The 20,223-nt window shown below is 48.3% G+C and overlaps 1 protein-coding gene across 1 annotated transcript in view; it reads right to left on the reverse strand.

Moving 5' to 3' along the window:
• RANBP9 (RAN binding protein 9) overlaps positions 1-19,991 on the reverse strand; it is a 58,249-nt gene extending 38,258 nt beyond the window's left edge. Inside the window, exon 1 of the mRNA XM_044293133.1 lies at positions 19,712-19,991. Coding sequence (XP_044149068.1) covers positions 19,712-19,859 — 148 coding nt within the window. The 5' untranslated portion in view covers positions 19,860-19,991. The remainder of the gene's footprint in view (positions 1-19,711) is intronic.
• Between the last annotated feature and the right edge of the window lie 232 nt (positions 19,992-20,223).

The raw sequence follows: 20,223 nt of genomic DNA on the forward strand, positions 1-20,223 counted from the left end.
GTTCCGCAAAAAAACGGAAGACATTCGGATGTCATTCCGTATGTCTTCCGTTTTTTGCGGAATCCGTTCCTGGAAACACATAGCAAATTTTATTTTTTTTGTTAAAAATTTTTTTCAAAGAAATCCAAACAACTTTATTTGATTATTGAAATGTATACATGTTTCCGTTTTTTGCGGATCCGCAAAAAACGGATGACATATGGTAACATTTTCAGGAACAACGGATCCGCAAAAAACGGACCGAAATTCGGATTATAGAAAAATACTGACGTGTGAATGTAGCCTAAACATAAGACCACTGCTGCCATACACAGGGCCCACCTGACGCTACTATATACATATTACATACACAGATCTACCACATGCTCATTGCACAGATAGTTTACTATATACACACAGCTCTGCTACATGGTCCTGTAACCACAATGTAGTGTTTAGTCCAGACTCTGGAGCTGCTCCTGGTGAGAGAGATGTCCGTGAGGGGCTTCACGGGAGAGTGGCGGGGATTCTTGTGTGCCGAACCTGGCAGCTTCCAAAACAGCGCTCCTGACTAGAAAAAGACCATGCGTAAAAGTACGTACGAGTCCTTTTCCAGGGAGTAAAATGGCCTGACCAGGCGTCTATGACCCTTGTACAGGCGTTATTGCGACCTCTGCACTCAACTATACACAAAAACATAGAAAACTGGGGTGCAGAAAAATGGCAGTAGGAGCTCTGGACGGAGGACTCAATTTGAAACAGAAGCCAGTTTCTTCGCTAAACACCTGGAGAGCGGTATAATAAATGGAGGCATCAGTGAAGCATGGTTGCTTGCAAGTTTGTGGTTGCATTTCAGTAAATGGAGTCGGGGATTTAGTCATGAATAATGGTGTCCTCAGTGATGACAAATACAGGCCATTCCCAATATCATAAGTGGGGCATCTGATTAAAGGGGTTGTCCGGGTTCAGAGCTGAACCCGGACATCCCTCCATTTTCACCCTGGCAGCCCCCCTGACAGGAGCATCAGAGCAGTTCATGCTCCGATGCTCTCCTTTGCCCTGCGCTAAATTGCGCAGGGCAAAGGCATTTTTAGGAGTTCCGGTGACGTACCGGGGCTCTCCATGGGGCTGACAGGAACCCCGGTGACGTCACCGGCACTGATGGGCGGGATTTAGCTGTGCCCTAGCCAGTAAAACGGCTAGGGCAGAGCTAAAGCCCGCCCCTCAGAGTCGGTGACGTCCCCGAACACACTGCCGGGCGGAAGTTACCGCCCGGCAGTGTGTTATTGAAAACAAAAGAGCCCGTGCCCTGTGCGGTTTAGCGCAGGGCACGGGAGTGCATCGGAGCATGAGATGCTCCGATGCTAGGCTCAGGGGGGCTGCCTGGGTGAAAAGAAGGGTATGTCCGGGTTCAGCTCTGAACCCGGACAACCCCTTTAAGGCCTGTTGCACATGACCGTAGGGCTGCAACGATTAATCAACGTTATCGATAATAGATAACGGGATTCGTTGTCAACGAATCCCGTTATCGAATAATCGTCCGATTCGTTGATATGCGGGCGGTGAGTACGTGAGTAAGTGACGTTACGCCGCCGCCTGCTCTGCCTGTTACTGGAGCTTCATTGTAAGGTAAAAGAAGATGCAGTGATTTAAAGTAAAAGTTACTGCCAGTTAAGGAATAGTCTACTGCGGAGGGGGGATCTGTGGATGGCACTGTTATGGGGAGGGGGGATCTGTGGATGGCACTGTTATGGGGAGGGGGGATCTGTGGATGGCACTGTTATGGGGAGGGGGGATCTGTGGATGGCACTGTTATGGGGAGGGGGGATCTGTGGATGGCACTGTTATGGGGAGGGGGATCTGTGGATGGCACTGTTATGGGGAGGGGGGATCTGTGGATGGCACTGTTATGGGGAGGGGGGATCTGTGGATGGCACTGTTATGGGGAGGGGGGATCTGTGGATGGCACTGTTATGGGGAGGGGGGATCTGTGGATGGCACTGTTATGGGGAGGGGGGATCGTGGATGGCACTGTTATGGGGAGGGGGGATCTGTGGATGGCACTGTTATGGGAGGGGGATCTGTGGATGCACTGTTATGGGGAGGGGGATCTGTGGATGGCACTGTTATGGGGAGGGGGGATCTGTGGATGGCCACTGTTATGGGGAGGGGGATCTGTGGATGCACTGTTATGGGGAGGGGGGATCTGTGGATGGCAACTGTTATGGGGAGGGGGGATCTGTGGATGGCACTGTTATGGGGAGGGGGGATCTGTGGATGCACTGTTATGGGGAGGGGGGATCTGTGGATGGCACTGTTATGGGGAGGGGGGATCTGTGGATGGCACTGTTATGGGGAGGGGGGATCTGTGGATGGCACTGTTATGGGGAGGGGGGATCTGTGGATGGCACTGTTATGGGGAGGGGGATCTTGGATGCACTGTTATGGGGAGGGGGGATCTGTGGATGGCACTGTTATGGGGAGGGGGGATCTGTGGATGGCACTGTTATGGGGAGGGGATCTGTGGATGGCACTGTTATGGGGAGGGGGATCTGTGGATGGCACTGTTATGGGGAGGGGGATCTGTGGATGGCACTGTTATGGGGAGGGGGATCTGTGGATGGCACTGTTATGGGGAGGGGGATCTGTGGATGGCACTGTTATGGGGAGGGGATCTGTGGATGGCACTGTTATGGGGAGGGGGATCTGTGGATGGCACTGTTATGGGGAGGGGATCTGTGGATGGCACTGTTATGGGGAGGGGATCTGTGGATGGCACTGTTATGGGGAGGGGGATCTGTGGATGGCACTGTTATGGGGAGGGGGATCTGTGGATGGCACTGTTATGGGGAGGGGGATCTGTGGATGGCACTGTTATGGGGAGGGGGATCTGTGGATGGCACTGTTATGGGGAGGGGGATCTGTGGATGGCACTGTTATGGGGAGGGGGATCTGTGGATGGCACTGTTATGGGGAGGGGGATCTGTGGATGGCACTGTTATGGGGAGGGGATCTGTGGATGGCACTGTTATGGGGAGGGGGATCTGTGGATGGCACTGTTATGGGGAGGGGGATCTGTGGATGGCACTGTTATGGGGAGGGGGATCTGTGGATGGCACTGTTATGGGGAGGGGGATCTGTGGATGGCACTGTTATGGGGAGGGGGATCTGTGGATGGCACTGTTATGGGGAGGGGATCTGTGGATGGCACTGTTATGGGGAGGGGATCTGTGGATGGCACTGTTATGGGGAGGGGGATCTGTGGATGGCACTGTTATGGGGAGGGGGATCTGTGGATGGCACTGCTATGGGGAGGGGGATCTGTATATGGAACTGCTATGGGGAGGGGGATCTGTATATGGCACTGCTATGGGGAGGGGATCTGTATATGGCACTGCTATGGGGAGGGGGATCTGTATATGGCACTGCTATGGGGGAGATCTGTGGATGACACATATAGAATAAGATGCTATAGTGTGCCATCCACAGATCCCCCTCTCCATAACAGTGCCATCCACAGATCCCCCTCTCCATAACAGTGCCATCCACAGATCCCCCTCTCCATAACAGTGCCATCCACAGATCCCCCTCCCCATAACAGTGCCATCCACAGATCCCCCTCCCCATAACAGTGCCATCCACAGATCCCCCTCTCCATAACAGTGCCATCCACAGATCCCCCTCTCCATAACAGTGCCATCCACAGATCCCCCTCTCCATAACAGTGCCATTCACAATTTGTTTTAATATGGCCTTTGAACATAATTTTTCAAGTAAAATCATATAAACCCCTTTTTTTTGTCATTTTGGTGTTTTTCCCGATTAAATCGATGAAATTATCGACAACTAATCGATTATTCAAATAATCGTTAGCTGCAGCCCTACATGACCGTATAGCTTTTCCAAAGTTTTGCGGTCCGTTTTAAGCAGATCCGTTTTTTGTTTCAATAGTGTTTCCACTTCCGTTCCGCTGTTCCGTTTTACTGTTTGGTTTCCGTTTTTTGCGGATCGCAAAAGGAAACATGGCATATACAGTAATTACATAGAAAAATTGGGCTGGGCATAAAATTTTCAATAAATGGTTCCGCAAAAACGGAACAGATATGGAAGACATACGGATGCATTCCGTATCCATTCTGTTTTTTTGGTTTTTTTTTTACAGCCCCATTGACTTGAATGGAGCCACGGAACGTGATTTGTAAGCAATAATAGGCCATGTTCTATCTTTGAACGGAACAGAAAACGGAATGCATACGAAGTACATTCCATTTTTTGGGCGGACCCATTGAAATGAACGGTTCCGTATATGGAACGCAAAAAAAACTAAACTTTGTGTGCAAGGAGGACAATGACCTCAAACATACAGTCATTAAGAACTATACCCGGTGTAAAGAAGAACAAGGAATCCTGGAAGTGAAGTTATGGCCCCTAGAGAGACCGGATCCTAACAACATCAAGTCTGTCTGGGACTACATGAAGAGACAGAAGGATTTGAGCAAGCCTACATCCACAGATCTGCGGTTAGTGCTCCAAGACGTTTGGAACAACCTTCCTGCTGAGTGCCATCAAAATCTGTGTGCAAGTAAGTGCACCTAGAAGAAATGATGCTGTTTTAGAGGTAAACGGCGGTCACACCAAATTTTGATTTGACTTAGGCCCCTTTCACACAAGCGAGTTTTCCACGCGGGTGCAACACGTGACGTGAACGCATTGCACCCGCACTGAATCCTGACCCATTAATTTCAATGGGTCTGTGTACATGAGCGGTGATTTTCACGCATCAGTTCTGCGTTGCGTAAAAATCGGAGCATGTTCTATATTCTGCGTTTTTCACGCAGCCCTGGCCCCATAGAAGTGAATGGGGCTGCGTGAAAAACGCAGTGCATCCGCAAGCAAGTGCGGGTGCGTTGCGTTTTTCACTGATGGTTGCTAAGAGATGTTTGTAAACCTTCCGTTTTTTATCACGCACGTGAAAAACGCATCAAAACGCATTGCACCCGCGCGGAAAAAACTGAACGCAATCGCAGACAAAACTGACTGAACTTACTTGCAAAGTGGTGCGAGTTTCACTGAACGCACCCTGAACGCATCCAGCCTCAATCCGCAACGCCCGTGTGAAAGGGGCCTTAGGCTGAGTTCACACGGGCGTGTCCGGATTAGGTTCGGATGCGTCCCGGTGTATTGTGGCAAACCCGCGCGATTAGGTACGCAATTGCAGTCAGTTTTGACTGCGATTGCGTTCCGATGTTCAATTTTTATCGCGCGGGAGCAATGTGTTTTGCACGCGCGTGATAAAAAAACGACTGTGGTACCCAGACCCGAACTTCTTCACAGAAGTTCAGGTTTGGGTTCGGTGTTGTGTAGATGTTATTATTTTCCCTTATAACATGGTTATAAGGGAAAATAATAGCATTCTGAATACAGAATGCTTAGTAGGTGATCAATTGAGGGTTAAAAAAAATAAAAAAAAATAAACTCACCTTCTCCTCTTGATCGCGTGGTTGCCGGTCTCTTCTTTACTTCTTTAATGATGAGCTGTCGGCTAAAGGACCTGTGGTGACGTCAGATCACATGCTCCAATCACATGGTCCATCACCACGGTGATGGACCATGTGATTGGAGCATGTGATCTGACGTCACCACAGGTCCTAGCCGGTAATTCATCATTAAAGAAGTAAAGAAGAGACCGTGAACTACGCGATCAAGAGGAGAAGGGGAGTTCATTTTTTTTATTTTGAGGGCATACGGTCGTGTGCATGAGCCCTAATACTGGGCCCCCTCTTGCCCTGGGCCCCATAGCAGTCGCATGGTCTGCCGCTATGGTAGTGACGCCCCTGATCACACGTCTCTAAAGTCTGTAGAGGTGACACCACACTATTTTTGATGTTACCCAGTAGAATCAATGCTGGGGAAAAAAAGCAGAGCTAAGAAATCCCATGGGATCGCAGGTGCTGGAGGCAAATACCACAGTAGGCAACACTGGTTCATAAGGAGACATTTTAAAGGGAACCTGTCACCTCCCAAAACCATCCCAAGCTGCCAGCAGTACCTGCGTGTAGCCCGCAGTGTATTTCTGATTATGCCTTTCTTCCTGAAGGCAGATGCAGCAAAAGTACTGAAAACGTTGTTTTTATCCCTGCCCGGCGCACTTCTCCACACATGCTTGAAGTCAAGGGGGCAGCGGCCTTCTTGCTTCAAGTCACGGTAACCCCCCCTTTCCCTGCTCCTTCGCTGTAACCGACAGTGCTTATGCAGAGAGTTCGGCAAAGCCAGCCAAACTGCTGGCTGTCAGTCACAGGGAAGGGGGCATGGTTAGGCTACTTTCACACTAGCGTTCGGAGCGGATGTTTCATCAGACGGATCCGCTCCTATAATGCAGACGTTTGCATCCGTTCAGAACGGATCCGTCTGCATTATAACTTAGAAAAATTTCTAAGTGTGAAAGTAGCCTGAGCGGATCCGTTCAGACTTTACATTGAAAGTCAATGGGGGACGGATCCGCTTGAAGATTGAGCCATATGGTGTCATATTCAAGCGGATACGTCCCCATTGACTTCCATTATAAGTCTGGACGGATCCGCTCGCCTCCGCACGGCCAGGCGGACACCCGAACGCTGCTTGCAGCATTCAGGTGTCCGCTCACTGAGCGGAGCGGAGGCTGAGCGCTGGCAGACCGATGCATTAGGGCCAGACGGCTGCGTTTAGGGCCGCTTGTGAGCCCCTTCAAACGGAGCTCACGAGCGGACACCCGAACGCAGGTGTGAAAGGAGCCTTACTGTGACTTGAAGCAAGAAGGCCGCTGCCCCCCTGACTTCAAGCATGTGTGGAGAAGCGCGCCGGGCAGGGGATACAGGAACGTTTTCTGAGCTTTTGCCACATCTGCCTTCAGGAAGAAAACGATTGTCAAACACACTGCTGGCTACTCTCAGGTACTGCTGGCGGCTTGGGATGGTTTTGGGAAGTGACAGGTTCCCTTTAACTGATCTGTCGGGGGGCATGAGTCTATCTATTTACATTAGAGATAGTCGACGGTTCGGTCAGTGATAATCTAATGTGTAGGGGGACCTTAAAGGGGCTGTGCTTATCCAACAACCTATCCCCTATATACAGAATGCATCTGAATGGTGGGAGCACGACCGTTGCTGCAACCCCCCTCCCCCATTCAGCTCTATTGGACTGCTGGAGGTAGCCAAGTACAATCGCTCAGCTATCTCCAGCAGTCCGCTGAATGGAGTGGTAGCGCTAGCTCATGTCTGCCGCTCCAGTCAAATAAGGGGAACATGGGATTGGCAGGGGCCCCAGCAGTCAAAGCCCTGACGATTAGACAGGGGATAAGCTGTTGCAATGTGACAGCCCCTTTAAAGGGAAGCAGCATTCTGCTGTCACAGAGATTGAGACTGCACCCTCACATGCAAGGCCTGCTTATATACTACTTAGATCTAATGGTTTACTACTAGGATTAGCTTGTATTTTTAAGTGTAACACCACTAAATGCAGTTTTCGGTTCATAGAGATATAAACAGAACACAGATGGGGCATGGGATGAGCTAAAAATAAGGAGCAGAGGTCACAAGGAGAAGTAACTACACGTCTGAGCAAAGTATAGCACTAGTGTTACATCTGAGGACAGCTAAGCCATTTACAACACTACCATTGAAGTCAGTAGATATATTTGTAAAGGGAAGCTAAACCGACCTCACCAAACCACAGCATATAATAAATTCACAAAATATTTTATTTAATACATATTAGAAAACACACAAGTAAAACCATAGCAGCGGCATGTATACGCAGACAATAGGTCACATGTCAGAAACCAGACCCCTTAGGTCCCTTTCACACAAGTGAGTTTTCCGCGCGGGTGCAATGCGTGACGTGAACGCATTGCACCCGCACTGAATCCTGACCCATTAATTTCTATGGGGCTGTGTACATGAGCGTTGTTTTTCACGCATCAGTTCTGCGTTGCGTGAAAATCGCAGCATGTTCTATATTCTGCGTTTTTCACGCAGCCCTGGCCCCATAGAAGTGAATGGGGCTGCGTAAAAAAACCTCATTGCATCCGCAAGCAATTGCGGGTGCGATGCGTTTTTCACTGATGGTTGCTAAGAGATGTTGTTTGTAAACAGTTTTTTATCACGCGCGTGAAAAACGTATCAAAACGCATTGCACCTGCGCGGAAAAAACTGAACTAAACGCAAATCGCAGACAAAACTGAACTTGCTTGCAAAATAGTGCGAGTTTCACTGAACGCATCCAGCCCCAATCCGCAATGCCCGTGTGAAACCAGCCTTAGGTTGTGATAGGCTTAATAGAGATTGAATGGCTATTATATAGTAAAATAAAAATAAATCGCTAGTATAGTTAATGTATTAAACTCCCATCCCCTGAGGAAGCTATATGTGAACCGCGCGTCGGGGTTGGAACCACATGGTCGGTAATATTTATTGTAATCAGTACTTCTCTATTGGTGTATATGATATATGGCACTTGTTATATGTCTTGTATGTGATAGTCACTCTCTCCTATTGATTACCTATGTTCCCACTGGGAGTTTAAAACATTAACTATATTAGTGATTTATTTTCATTTTACTATATAATAGGCTTAATAGAGATTGAATGGCTATCACAACCTAAGGGGTCTGGTTTCTGACATGTGACCTATTGTCTGCGTATACATGCCGCTGCTATGGCTTTACTTGTGTGTTTTCTAATATGTATTAAATAAAATATTTTGTGAATTTATTATATGGTGCGTTTGGTGTGGTATAAGCTTATGTGGTGAGGCACAGCATTTAATTGTGTTTGGGCTGTTTCTATTTGGCGGAAGCTAAAACAAGCCAAAAAAGCTATGAAAATAAACATCACAAATTCAGAAATCTGTCAAACTTTTCTTTCTGATCTAAAGGTTTCCTAGAATGATGATAAAATAATAAGTTGATATTTTTTGTAGTTTCTGTGTTGTACCACACAATTCCCTATATATAAGACAAAGCAATACAGTAAGAGATGTGCCAATCAGAAAGCAATAAATACTTCTGTGGGTGAAGGGTTCTGTCACCGCTCTGTCAGTGGTGCCTTCCAGGCAACCTAGGCCAGGGATCAGCAGCCTTCGGCACTCCCGTTGCTGTAAAACCACAACCCCCAGCATGAACGCTTGCACAGCTGTTCTTATAACTCCCAGAGAAGTGAAAGGAGGATTTTGGGAGATGTAGTTTCAGAATAGCTGGAATGCAGGAAGTTGCTGATCACTGACCTAGGTATAGATGCCACAGATCACTTCTGCAGAGCCAATCTCCGGCACAGAAAATGGGTGCTACTGAAGTAGGTTCTGATTGGCAGATCACAGTCACATCCTGTTAATATTGAGAGACTACAGGAGGAGGCAAGCTAAATCTTGTTACTTTTTTATATTTTTTTATATTTTTTTTTTTATTGAAGTATTGAGACATCCCTCTAAACCAGTGTTTCCCAACCAGTGTGCCTCCAGCTGTTGCAAAACTACAACTCCCAGCATGCCTGGACAGCCTTTGGCTGTGCGGGCATGCTGGGAGTTGTAGTTTTGCAACAGCTGGAGGCACACTGGTTGGGAAACACTGCTCTAAACCACATCTGTCGAATAAGCCACTGCCTCCTTCTCCCTGGCTGTGACGCTCTCCGCTGCAATTGGACCGTGCTACAGCGTCCCTGTACCGACGCTATTCATTAGCATATCAAGCTGGCAAAGTGAACGGGGGCCACAGCGGGGGAACGGAGCGCCGGACAGACACACTAGTAAGCGATATTACATCCATGAATTATGCCCTACACAACCCCTACTTATTTCATAATGTCTGGACCCATGAAAGGTCCTCTTTAGGTGTGCACAAGCACATATGTACTCAGCATTTGGAGGTCTATATATTCTTTTGGCCTCTTACAGCTAATTGTTGGGCCGCACCTGTATTCTGCAACTGAAAAACGTACGCAGCCCCACAATTAGTTGAAACCACACCACAACCACTGCAGACCTAGTTTAAGTGACTGAAAATCCAGCTGAAAAATCTGCTGCAAAACTGCATGCATTAGGCCCCTTTCACACGGGCGAGTATTCCACGCGGGTGCAATGCGTGATGTGAACGCATTGCACCCGCACTGAATCTGGACTTAATTTAACTCGCCTTAATCCTTGATCGCGCAGCCGGCATCTCTTCTGTCTGTCTTCTTTGCTGATTGCAGGAACAGAACCTGTGGTGACGTCACTCCGGTCATCACATGATCCACCACCATGGTAAAAGATCATGTGACGGACCATGTGATGACCGGAGTGATGTCACCACAGGTCCTTTGACTGCAATCAGCAAAGTAAGAGACAGAAAAGATGCGCGAGCAAGTGGTTTAAGGCGAGTTAAATATTTATTTATTTATTTTTTAACCCCTCCAGCACTATTATACTATGCATTCTGTATTCAGAATGCTATTATTTTCCCTTATAACCATGTTATAAGGGAAAATAATACAATCTACAGAACACCGATCCCAAGCCCGAACTTCTGTGAAGAAGCTCGGGTTTGGGTACCAAACATGCAGATTTTTCTCACGCGCGTGCAAAACGCATTACAATGTTTTGCACTCGTGCATGTTCCCGCAACGCACCCGCACCTTTTCCCGCAACGCCCGTGTGAAACCAGCCTTAGGCCTCTTTCACACGAGCGTGGCGGATAGGCTCCGGATGCGTTCAGGGTGCGTTCAGTGAAACTTGCACCATTTTGCCAGCAAGTTCAGTCAGTTTTGTCTGCGATTGCGTGCAGTTTTTTCCCGCACGAGTACAATGCGTTTTGATGCGTTTTTCACACGCGTGATAAAAAACTGAATGTTTACAAACAACATCTCTTGGCACTTGCTTGCAGAGCCAATGCGTTTTTCATGCAGCCGCATTCATTTCTATGGAGCCAGGGCTGCGTGAAAAAACGCAGAATATAGAACATGCTGCGATTTTTAACGCAATGCAGAAGTGTAATGCGTGAAAAAACAACGTTCATGTACACAGACCCATTGAAATGAATGGGTCAGAATTCAGCGCGGGTGCTATGCGTTCCAGTCACGCATTGCACCTGCGCGGAAAACTCGCTCGTGTGAAAGGGGCCTTAAGGTGCCTTCACACGCCGCAGATTTTGTGGCCAAAAAATTCCACGACTGAAAAGCAGTTCCATTCATTTGAACGGGGCAGCAAGCGCATGGATTTCTGAACGCTCCATTAAGGGGAATGGAACACATTTTTTTAGTTCCGGAATTTTCTGCCGCGTGTGAAGGCACCCGGAGAAGAAGAGGTGAAATCTGCAGGAGACATCCGCAGTATAAATTGTCATGCTCTGGATTTCAAATCCGCACTTTGCTGGTACTGTGCAAGATGGCAAATCCGCCGCTATTCAGTCACATGTGAACCAGGCCTTAAACTTTTACTAAGTAATTACATTTTTATTTAGCTATTAAAAACATACAAGTCATAGCGTATTAGAATTACCTGGCTCCCCTGCATTCCCAGTGAGTCATAGGAATGCACTGGAATATAGCAAGAACATCTGCAGATCCCAAGTGTTAAACCACCGGCACACGTTGCAGAATACGCGCGGCTTTTCTGCATGACTTCCATGAGGGAAAAGATGCAGCATACCAGCAAAGCGCATGAGATTGACCTGCCGTGCGTCAATTAGGTTTGTGGTGTTAGCTGCGAATCTCAACCTTTTCTAATGAAGGGTGAGATCTGCTGCAAAACCTCATGTTTTTTTCGGCGGGTCTGTAATTTGCGGACCGCAAAACACATACGGTCGTGTGCGTGTAGCATCTGCATTTTTCATGCAAATTCTGCACACAAATCTGCACCATGTGCAGGCAATCTTAGAACTCATTCACATGACCATGTGCCAGCCGGGCCCTTGCTGCGAACCGCAGATTACGGTCTGCAATGCACGGACCCCGACCGTATGGCCATTTGTGGGTCGCAATACGGGCCCAGCCAGCACATAGTCGTGTGAATGAGCCCTTTGGCTGGGTTTTCCGAAGGTGGCAATGATTAAGTGAATGCAACATCACCAATGTGGGTTAATGGAGACATTACTTTTAAATTTGTGAGGCCATCGGCCACCCCATGGAAGCTCAGCTTCAATGACATGATGAATAACTACCTGGGCCTAAAAGAGGAGGCTGGACTCATAGCTGTTAAAGCCACCAGGGACACCTAACTAGAAAACTAGAAGACTCGGAAAAGAAAAAAAAAAACACCCAAATTATGGAGAAAATATGAAACAAGCAGTTTTTAAACAATTAGTGTGTTTTATTATGAAGGAACAAAACTAAGTAAAAAAGCAGTACTACAGTATCAGAAAACCACCCGATTCTACAAAATAAGAAAATTGGATGACTTTCCTGCAGTGTTAGGCAGGAATACCTTAAAAAGTGGAACCATGAAGCGGCACCCCATCAGCGCTCATTAAAGTGAGGTCCAGTTTCTGAGGGATTCGGCCGTTCTTCACCAGGGAACACCGACAACCCCAATGGTCAGAACTGGTGCCCTGTAACCAGCCACTTCTGGTCCCCACCAGAAAAGAAGCAGTTTGGTTCCATGACCGCTGTGACCAATCACTGGCCTAACTGGTCAAAGTCGGCTTAGTTGCCCACAGCAACCAATCAAGTTGTTCTTTTCATTTTTCCAAGGGACCTCTGAAAATGAAAGTTGGAATCTCTCTTTATAAGACTAGTCAGACATGTGTATGCAGATGCTTAGCCTGAACTATGCCATATTGTAATCTCAGATGAACTTATTTTAAACTGGATCTTAGATCCTTGTAAAGTGCACTGGAAAAGAAAAGAGGAAGACCAGTTTGGGGTCTGAAAACAACCTTGAAAGGAAACTCTGCAATGAGAGGACATTGGGCCAGAAAATGACCTACTGTTTAGGGGCCATTCACACATCCGCAAATAGGTCCGTATCCGTTCCGCAATATCGGGAACGGGTGCGGACCCATTCATTCTCAATGGGGCAGAAATGGAGATGGAGAGCACACTGTGTGCTCTTCGCATCCGCATTTCCGGAGCGCGGCCCCGCAAAAAAATAGACCATGTCCTATTCTTGTCTGCAATAGACAGTTCTATGGGGGGTGCCGGCCGGGTGCAATGCGGATCGTGTGAATGGACCCTAAATCACATTTTAAACAATGTTTACAATTTTTGCACTGGCCACTAAAACTAATAATAGGCACCACTTCTTGGTCTGTACAGATTACTTTATTGTAGCTACCTGCTTATCTGTCATTCTAATCCTGCCTGTATATGATATCACCTCTGGGTATAGATAAGACAGAATCTACCATTCACAAAAGGTGATTGTACAAGGAAAGAATGACCTCTGCACATCCCCTTCTGACCATTGTGTCTATGGCCCATGGGGTTGCAGTAAAGCAATTTCAATCAATTTCTCAATGCTGTTAAGGACAGCTCAGACAAGATGGCCGCCACCATAATCATGTTCAGGAAATAGAATTAAAAATTCTGCAATCAGAAAATAAAACAGACTATCTGGTTTAAACTGGCAGATACAATTTCTGGCGACACATTTCCTTTAATGGAGGAGTCCATAAAGTGTTCCAATGGCTGATTGGTTGTGTTCCATCTAACCATCAGTCTGGGGACGATAACCTAAGATGAACCCAGAGAAATATTCAGAAATGTACATATGAGCACACTGAACTCCTCGATCAGAGACTGTATCATGAGGGCGGTCACAAATGTAAAAAATTTGACCAATCTCAGAAGAAGAATGAATTGAGCCATTTTTGAGAACCTGTCTACCACCATGGAAATCAATGGCCAGAAGAGTAGATGTTCCATAGGACTGCTCGTTCCTGACAGTCGGCAAATTATAATCGCGCTGCCAGTAAACGAACAAAAGGTTGTTTATGGGCCGAATTAGGCATTTCATCAGGACGAGAGATGCACAAATATTGGGCAGAATAACCCTCTGTGTAATCAGAGAAATGCTGCTGATAATTAACAGAACTGAATGAGGAATTGCGGTAGCGATCATTCCTTCCAGGTTCACTTTGCATTGGCGTGTGTAATAGGCCGCTGCAAATGAGCGCCAATAGATGCGTTTATTGTCCATAGGTGCTAGGCCAAGGCTACCTGCAGGTTGTTTTGCAGAAATTCTGCACAATATTATGTGCCTTTCTGCATGAAAAACCGCAGTGTTAGGGCTCATATGCATACAACCGTGTGCTGGCCATTCGGTGCATTGGGGACCGCATTTGAATGGGTCCGTGATCTGTCCGCACCACAAAAAAGTAGTGCATGCACTACTTTTAAGCGGTTCGGAGGCACAGACAGAAAACCCACGGAAGCACTCTATAGTGCTTCCGATCCGTGCCTCCATTCCGCATCTCCCGGATTGCGGACCCATTGAAGTGAATGGGTCCATGATCCGTGATGCAAACGGCCAGTTCCTGTGTATTGCAGACCCGCCGTATGCGGGCCGCAATACGGCCACGGGCGTGTGCACGAGCCCTTACTTGCGGTATTGCTGCAGATCTAACCCTTGCATTGAAAAGGATGAAATTCGCACAAAGGAACCGCACAAAGAATTGATATGCTGTGGATTTCCATATCCACATGGACCAAAAAAAGTGTACATAAGATTTGTCTAATCTCATACACTTTGCTGGTACATTATGCTACGGTTTTTCCACGCGAGTACCCATGAGTAATCTGCAAGGTGTGCCAGTGGCCTAATAGGGCCTTAAAAGGGGTTATCCTGGAAAAGATAATGATGACTTATTCTCATGATATGTCATCATTATCACATTAGCGGGGGGTCCCTGCTTCAGGGAGCCGTTGCGCTCACCGGGGCTCTGGCGAACGATGTAGGCTTCCAGTATCTTTCCAAGGACAGCGCCAGGCAGTGCTTGGAATTGTAGCTCAGCCCCATTGACTTGAATAGTGCTGAGCTTCAACTAGGCCATATGACCGATGTACAGTGACTTCACATGAGCTAGGAAGAGGCTCTTCTAACAGCTGATCGGTGGGGGTCCCTGGTGTCGCACCCCTGCAGATCTGATACTGATGGCCTATCCTGGGGATAAGTCATAAAGATCTTTTCCTGGATAACCCCTTTAAAGGGTTGATGCAGCCAGTAATATTGATAACCCATCCTCATGGTAGGTTTACAAGATTACACTGCGAGTCGTCTCACTTGCAGCGATGGCGCTGTGTAATGACAAGTGCTCGTCGTACACGGTGCCGCCGAGACTTGCCAGACGACTGGCAGTGTAATCTTGAAGAGGAAATAGCACACGCATGAGCACCACCTCCTCTTGAAGCAGCTGATAAGGGGGGTATCGGGAGATGGACCCCCACGATTAGATATTGAGGACCTAACCTGAGCATAGGTTATCAGTATTACTGGCTGCGCAAACCCTTTACCTCTTCAGGAAACAAGACCGGTATGTCTTCTGTGTAATAATGCTTTCATACCCGTAGGACAAGACCGGCAAAGAAAGGAAGGAAAAGATCTTCAGGTATGGAGAAGGTGTACATGAGTGTGCATGTTCATCCACCGCTTCAGTCAAACAAAGGAATCGCGACACCTCCATTCTCATGATCGGATGGCGTCCCAGTGGACAGACTCTCGGTGGATAAGTTCTTACCACCTGTCCTCTGGATAGGTTTCTGAAGGCCATAAAAATCATGGTTTGCCGACAGCATACATAAAAGGGATAGGGCTATATTACACCAACAGATTATCTGACCAACATGTGTCCAATCAGACCAAAAGTTGGTGCGTATAAGGCTGGATTCACACGTCCGTGCGATACCGGCCTGGATTTCTTCTGAGTACAGGAACGCATGGTGTCATTGGTTGCTATGACGCTGTGCACTTCCTGCTGCCGCCGCAGTACAGTAGTACACTGGTATGATCTATACTAGTGTATTACTGTACTGCCGCAGCAGCAGGAAGCGCACGGCGTCATAGCAACCAATGACGCTGTGCGCTCCTGCACTCAGAAGAAATCCAAGCCGGTATCACACGGACCGTGTTCCACGGACGTGTGAATCCAGCCCAACAAACGGGTTCAACAGCCTCCGCGCTGTAGACCATACATTTGAGCCGGTGAAGTCTCCACCTTGCACAGTGATGTGAGGCCCGATACGTCACCGGCAGCAAACAAACAGACCTTGCGCAAGGCGGAGCACTGAAGCAAGGAAATGCTCCACTCATGCATAGTAAAAGAATAAAGAAGTGCTTATAACCTGGAGAACCCCTTTAAGCACGTCTACAACTAAACATCTACTCCATATATCTGAAGGACTTATTTCTGCAGTACTGTATGTGCGTAGATTTCTGCAAACCCCATACAGATGAATAGGACAGTCATCTTCAAAAAAATCTGCTGTGTGTGAGCATACTCCTTTCTATTTTTGGAACCCTTTATTTCATTGTATGTAAAAACCTGTACAACCTGGTGCCTGTCAGCTGAGCATTCCTGTGTCTAGCATGAGGAGTGAGAAGAGGGGCGGCATAAGGCTACTTTCACTCACACTAGCGGCAGGATGGATCCGACAGGCTGTTCACCCCGTCGGATCTGTCCTGCCACTATTTCGCCAAGCCGCCGCTCCATCCCTGTTGACAATAATGGGGACGGGGGCGGAGCTCTGTCGCAGCACGGCAGTGCACGGCGAGAGGCCGTTGGACTAAAAGGTCGGACATGTCGTAGTTTTAGTCCGGCAGCCTTTCGCCGTGCTGCACCGGAGCTCCGCCCCCGTCCCCATTATAGTCAATTGGGGACGGAGCGGCGGTCCGGCAAAATAGCGGTAGGACGGATCCGACAGGGTGAACAGCCTGTCGGATCCGTCCTGCGGCTAGTGTGAAAGTACCCCAAGTAGCTGCCAGATACCCACGACCAACTTATCTTCTGGTGGAACATAGGATCCAACAAACCCTTTCCTTGCCCGGCTGCCCCATACACATTGGAGCTCAATTACTAAAGCTCGCTTGGCGTAAAAATATAGTCGAAAGGACATTTTTGCAACTATTTTAACGCCTGTTTGACAATATTTTGTTGCATGGGTGTTTTTAAACTAAATATAACAGGTGGACGAGATAGGGGTATGCTGGGGCCAAACTCCAGCCCAGACAAATTTACTAATAAAAAAATAAATAAAAATCTAAACCAGCAAGTGGATGGCGTAGTTTTTGCAACAGGTGCACAGACTGCCATATATACTCCTAATTTATGACGAGGCGCAGCGTAGGGGGGACAACTAAGACTTAGTAAGGGTCCATTCACACGTCCGCAAAATGAGTCCGCAATTTTGAGGAACAGGTGCGGACCCATTAATTTTCAATGGAGCCGGAATGTGCTGAACGCATCCGCATTTGCGGACCCGCACTTCCCTTCCGCAAAAAAATAGAACATGTCCTATTCTTGTCAGCAATTGCGGACAAGAGAAGCCATTTTCTAGGACAGTGCCGGCGATGTGCGGTCCACCCTTTGCTGGTGTCCATGTTTTGCGGATCCGCAAAACACATACGGACGTGTGAATGGACCATAGATATCCCCCATTACCTTATCAGCTAGATGCTCAGTTTAAAGAGGTGTTCCCATCTCATAAAGTGATGGCACATCGCTAGAATACGCCATCTCCAATGGATCCCATTAGAGAGGAGCAAGTTGATTCGTAGGAATCGATTGGTGCCATCAATAAAAGTTCTCCGCCAGCCAGGGCTGTCCCCGCTGCTGAAGAGGCTCCCCCTGCCGCTTCTTCACCAGGGATGAACATCTCGCCCGGCCCTAGCACCACTGCTCCGAGTAGCGGCACAAGCGCAGTGGCTCTGCTTAGACATCTAGAGCGGCGACTGTTCACGCGCCGCTAAACAGAACTGTCGCAGATGTGGCAGCAGAAGCAGAGGCTACATGGAGCAGTGGCCCAGGCACAAGGGGGGGGGGGAGATTTATCAAGCTGGTATAAAGTAGAACTGGCTTAGTTGCCAATACCAACCAATCAGATTCCACCTTTCATTTCTCACAGCTTTGTAAAATGAAAGGAGGAATCTAATTGGTTGCTATGGGCAACTAAGCCAGTTCTACTTTACACCACTTTGATAAATCTCCCCCAAGATTTTTAGGGACGGTCAAAATGCCTGGCCCTCCCAAACAAGTAGCAGGGGGGAACCTCTTCAGCAGCGGGGACAGCCCCACACAGGTGAGGAACTCTTGATGAGACGAATCAAGTCTGTGATAACTAGACCCAACCTCTGGCACCAGCACCGATCCTGAAAACGCACAGCGGAACTCGTGGCCACCCAGCTGTGCAGAGTACTGACGCCGGCCCAACTCACTTGAACGGCGCAGTGTTGCGGTTCTCCTACAAACCAGACAGTGTTACTGTGCAGTAGAGGGCGCCGCAGAGCTCACTGGGGTCACATCCTAGCCAATACTTTATGACATGAAAATACTCCCTCAATCTTCTAAGCCTAGATAACCGGATAAACATGGTTTTGTCAAAAGTTAAGACCCCCAACCCATCTGATAATACACTTGACCAGCAGCCAATATGGAGAAAATAAAATGCTGTGGTCTTTTATTACACAGGAAACACAGATTTAGGGTGAAAGCAATCATTTCCGAGCAAAAGGACATCAGTCGCTTCTATATATTGGGCCAGGCCTCACAGACATTAGATTGTGCCAGAACCCATGGTGGTCACTAAGAGGTGGGTCAAACCGGCCATGGAAACCTCTGATGACCTTAATCAGGGTCACTCTTCACAAGTCTAGTAAACCCACCCCTGACCCCCGGCACCGGGGGGGCCATTCCTCCATGCTGCAATGGCCGTAATAACTGCAGCTGCCTAATCCACCCTGGAAGAAATGACATCACACCTGAGAGCCTGATCCAAGAACCCACCGTGTCCAGATGGGGGCTTCACCGACCCACCAGAGGCCCTGATATAATAACAGCTCTATCTGCTTAACAGGAATTAAAGGGCAAGCCAGAAAAAAAAAAAAAAACACGGACATATGTGACTCCAATGTAGGACGATGACAGATGATGGGCGAAGGTGGAGCCAGGGCTGGGGTAGAAAGAGGGTTTGTGGATTGTCTTTAGTTTTGGATAGTGACACAGCAGATCTGCAGGATCACAGAGTCCATGGGATTGTGCAATTCTCCAGCCCTGCGGGATCACACAATGACTGTTCACAACAAAGCCTGTGTGAATGAGGCCTTAAACCGTCCCATCACAACAGTCTGCCAGCTGGGGGGGGGAAGGCAAACTGCAAATATTTAGAGTTGGGAATCATATGTTTGTCAAGTGATCTGCAAAACAACCCTGAGTGACAGATGTGCAGCCAGGGGTATTAGCTGAGGCCTAGGAGGATGACGGTGGTAGTGCAGATGATGGTGGTTGTGAGTCACTGCAGGAGTTATAGGCTGTCAGTTTCAAACAAACAACCCATCCCCCTCCCTGATCCGCCAGCTAGGGCTCCCTAACAAACGCTCATGTAACAACACGTATGTGCACGGGGCCCGAGCCCCTCCATTGTTGTGTACAGCTGACAGTATACGTGGTGCTATAGGTGCTGGACGGGAAAACACAAGCCCCCCCCTCCCCAAAATGATTACCGTCTATACACCCCCAAAGCAAACAGTCTCTCGAATCGCTCCCCCCCCATCCGGTTTTCCCCGGTACCGTACTGACCTTTGTAGTGGACCCGCAGGTTACCGTGGGACAGGCCCAGGTAGCTGCACTTGTCCCGGGGACTCCAGGCTCGGGGTGGCGGGTCCCGGGGGAGGAGAAGACCGGGGGATCCCCCGACTACAGGGGCGAGCAGAGGAGGAGACGACATGAGACACAACACAAGCACACGGGGGCCGAGCACACACAACACTGCACAGGAAGCAGGAGGAGCCGCCCACAGGACACCAGTGTGTGACACATCCAGCCGGAGCCCTCACACTGTGGAGACCGTCCTCTCCCCGCTCCAATTCCAGCTGTGGTGAAACTACCACTCCCAGCATGCTCCAGTCATGTCTGTGGCGTTCTGAGAACAGCCAAGCAAGTGTACATGTTGGGAGTCGTAGTTTTCACACAGCTGGACTGCCGGCGATTAGCCATCTACACAACGACATTTGTCGCACGACAGTTTTTATAATGATAGTCTATGGTGTCGCACTGCGACATGCTGCGTCGCGACAGTTGCAAAATATCCA

Source organism: Bufo gargarizans, chromosome 5, assembly GCF_014858855.1.
Source record: "Bufo gargarizans isolate SCDJY-AF-19 chromosome 5, ASM1485885v1, whole genome shotgun sequence".
In the NCBI taxonomy this organism is placed as follows: domain Eukaryota; kingdom Metazoa; phylum Chordata; class Amphibia; order Anura; family Bufonidae; genus Bufo; species Bufo gargarizans.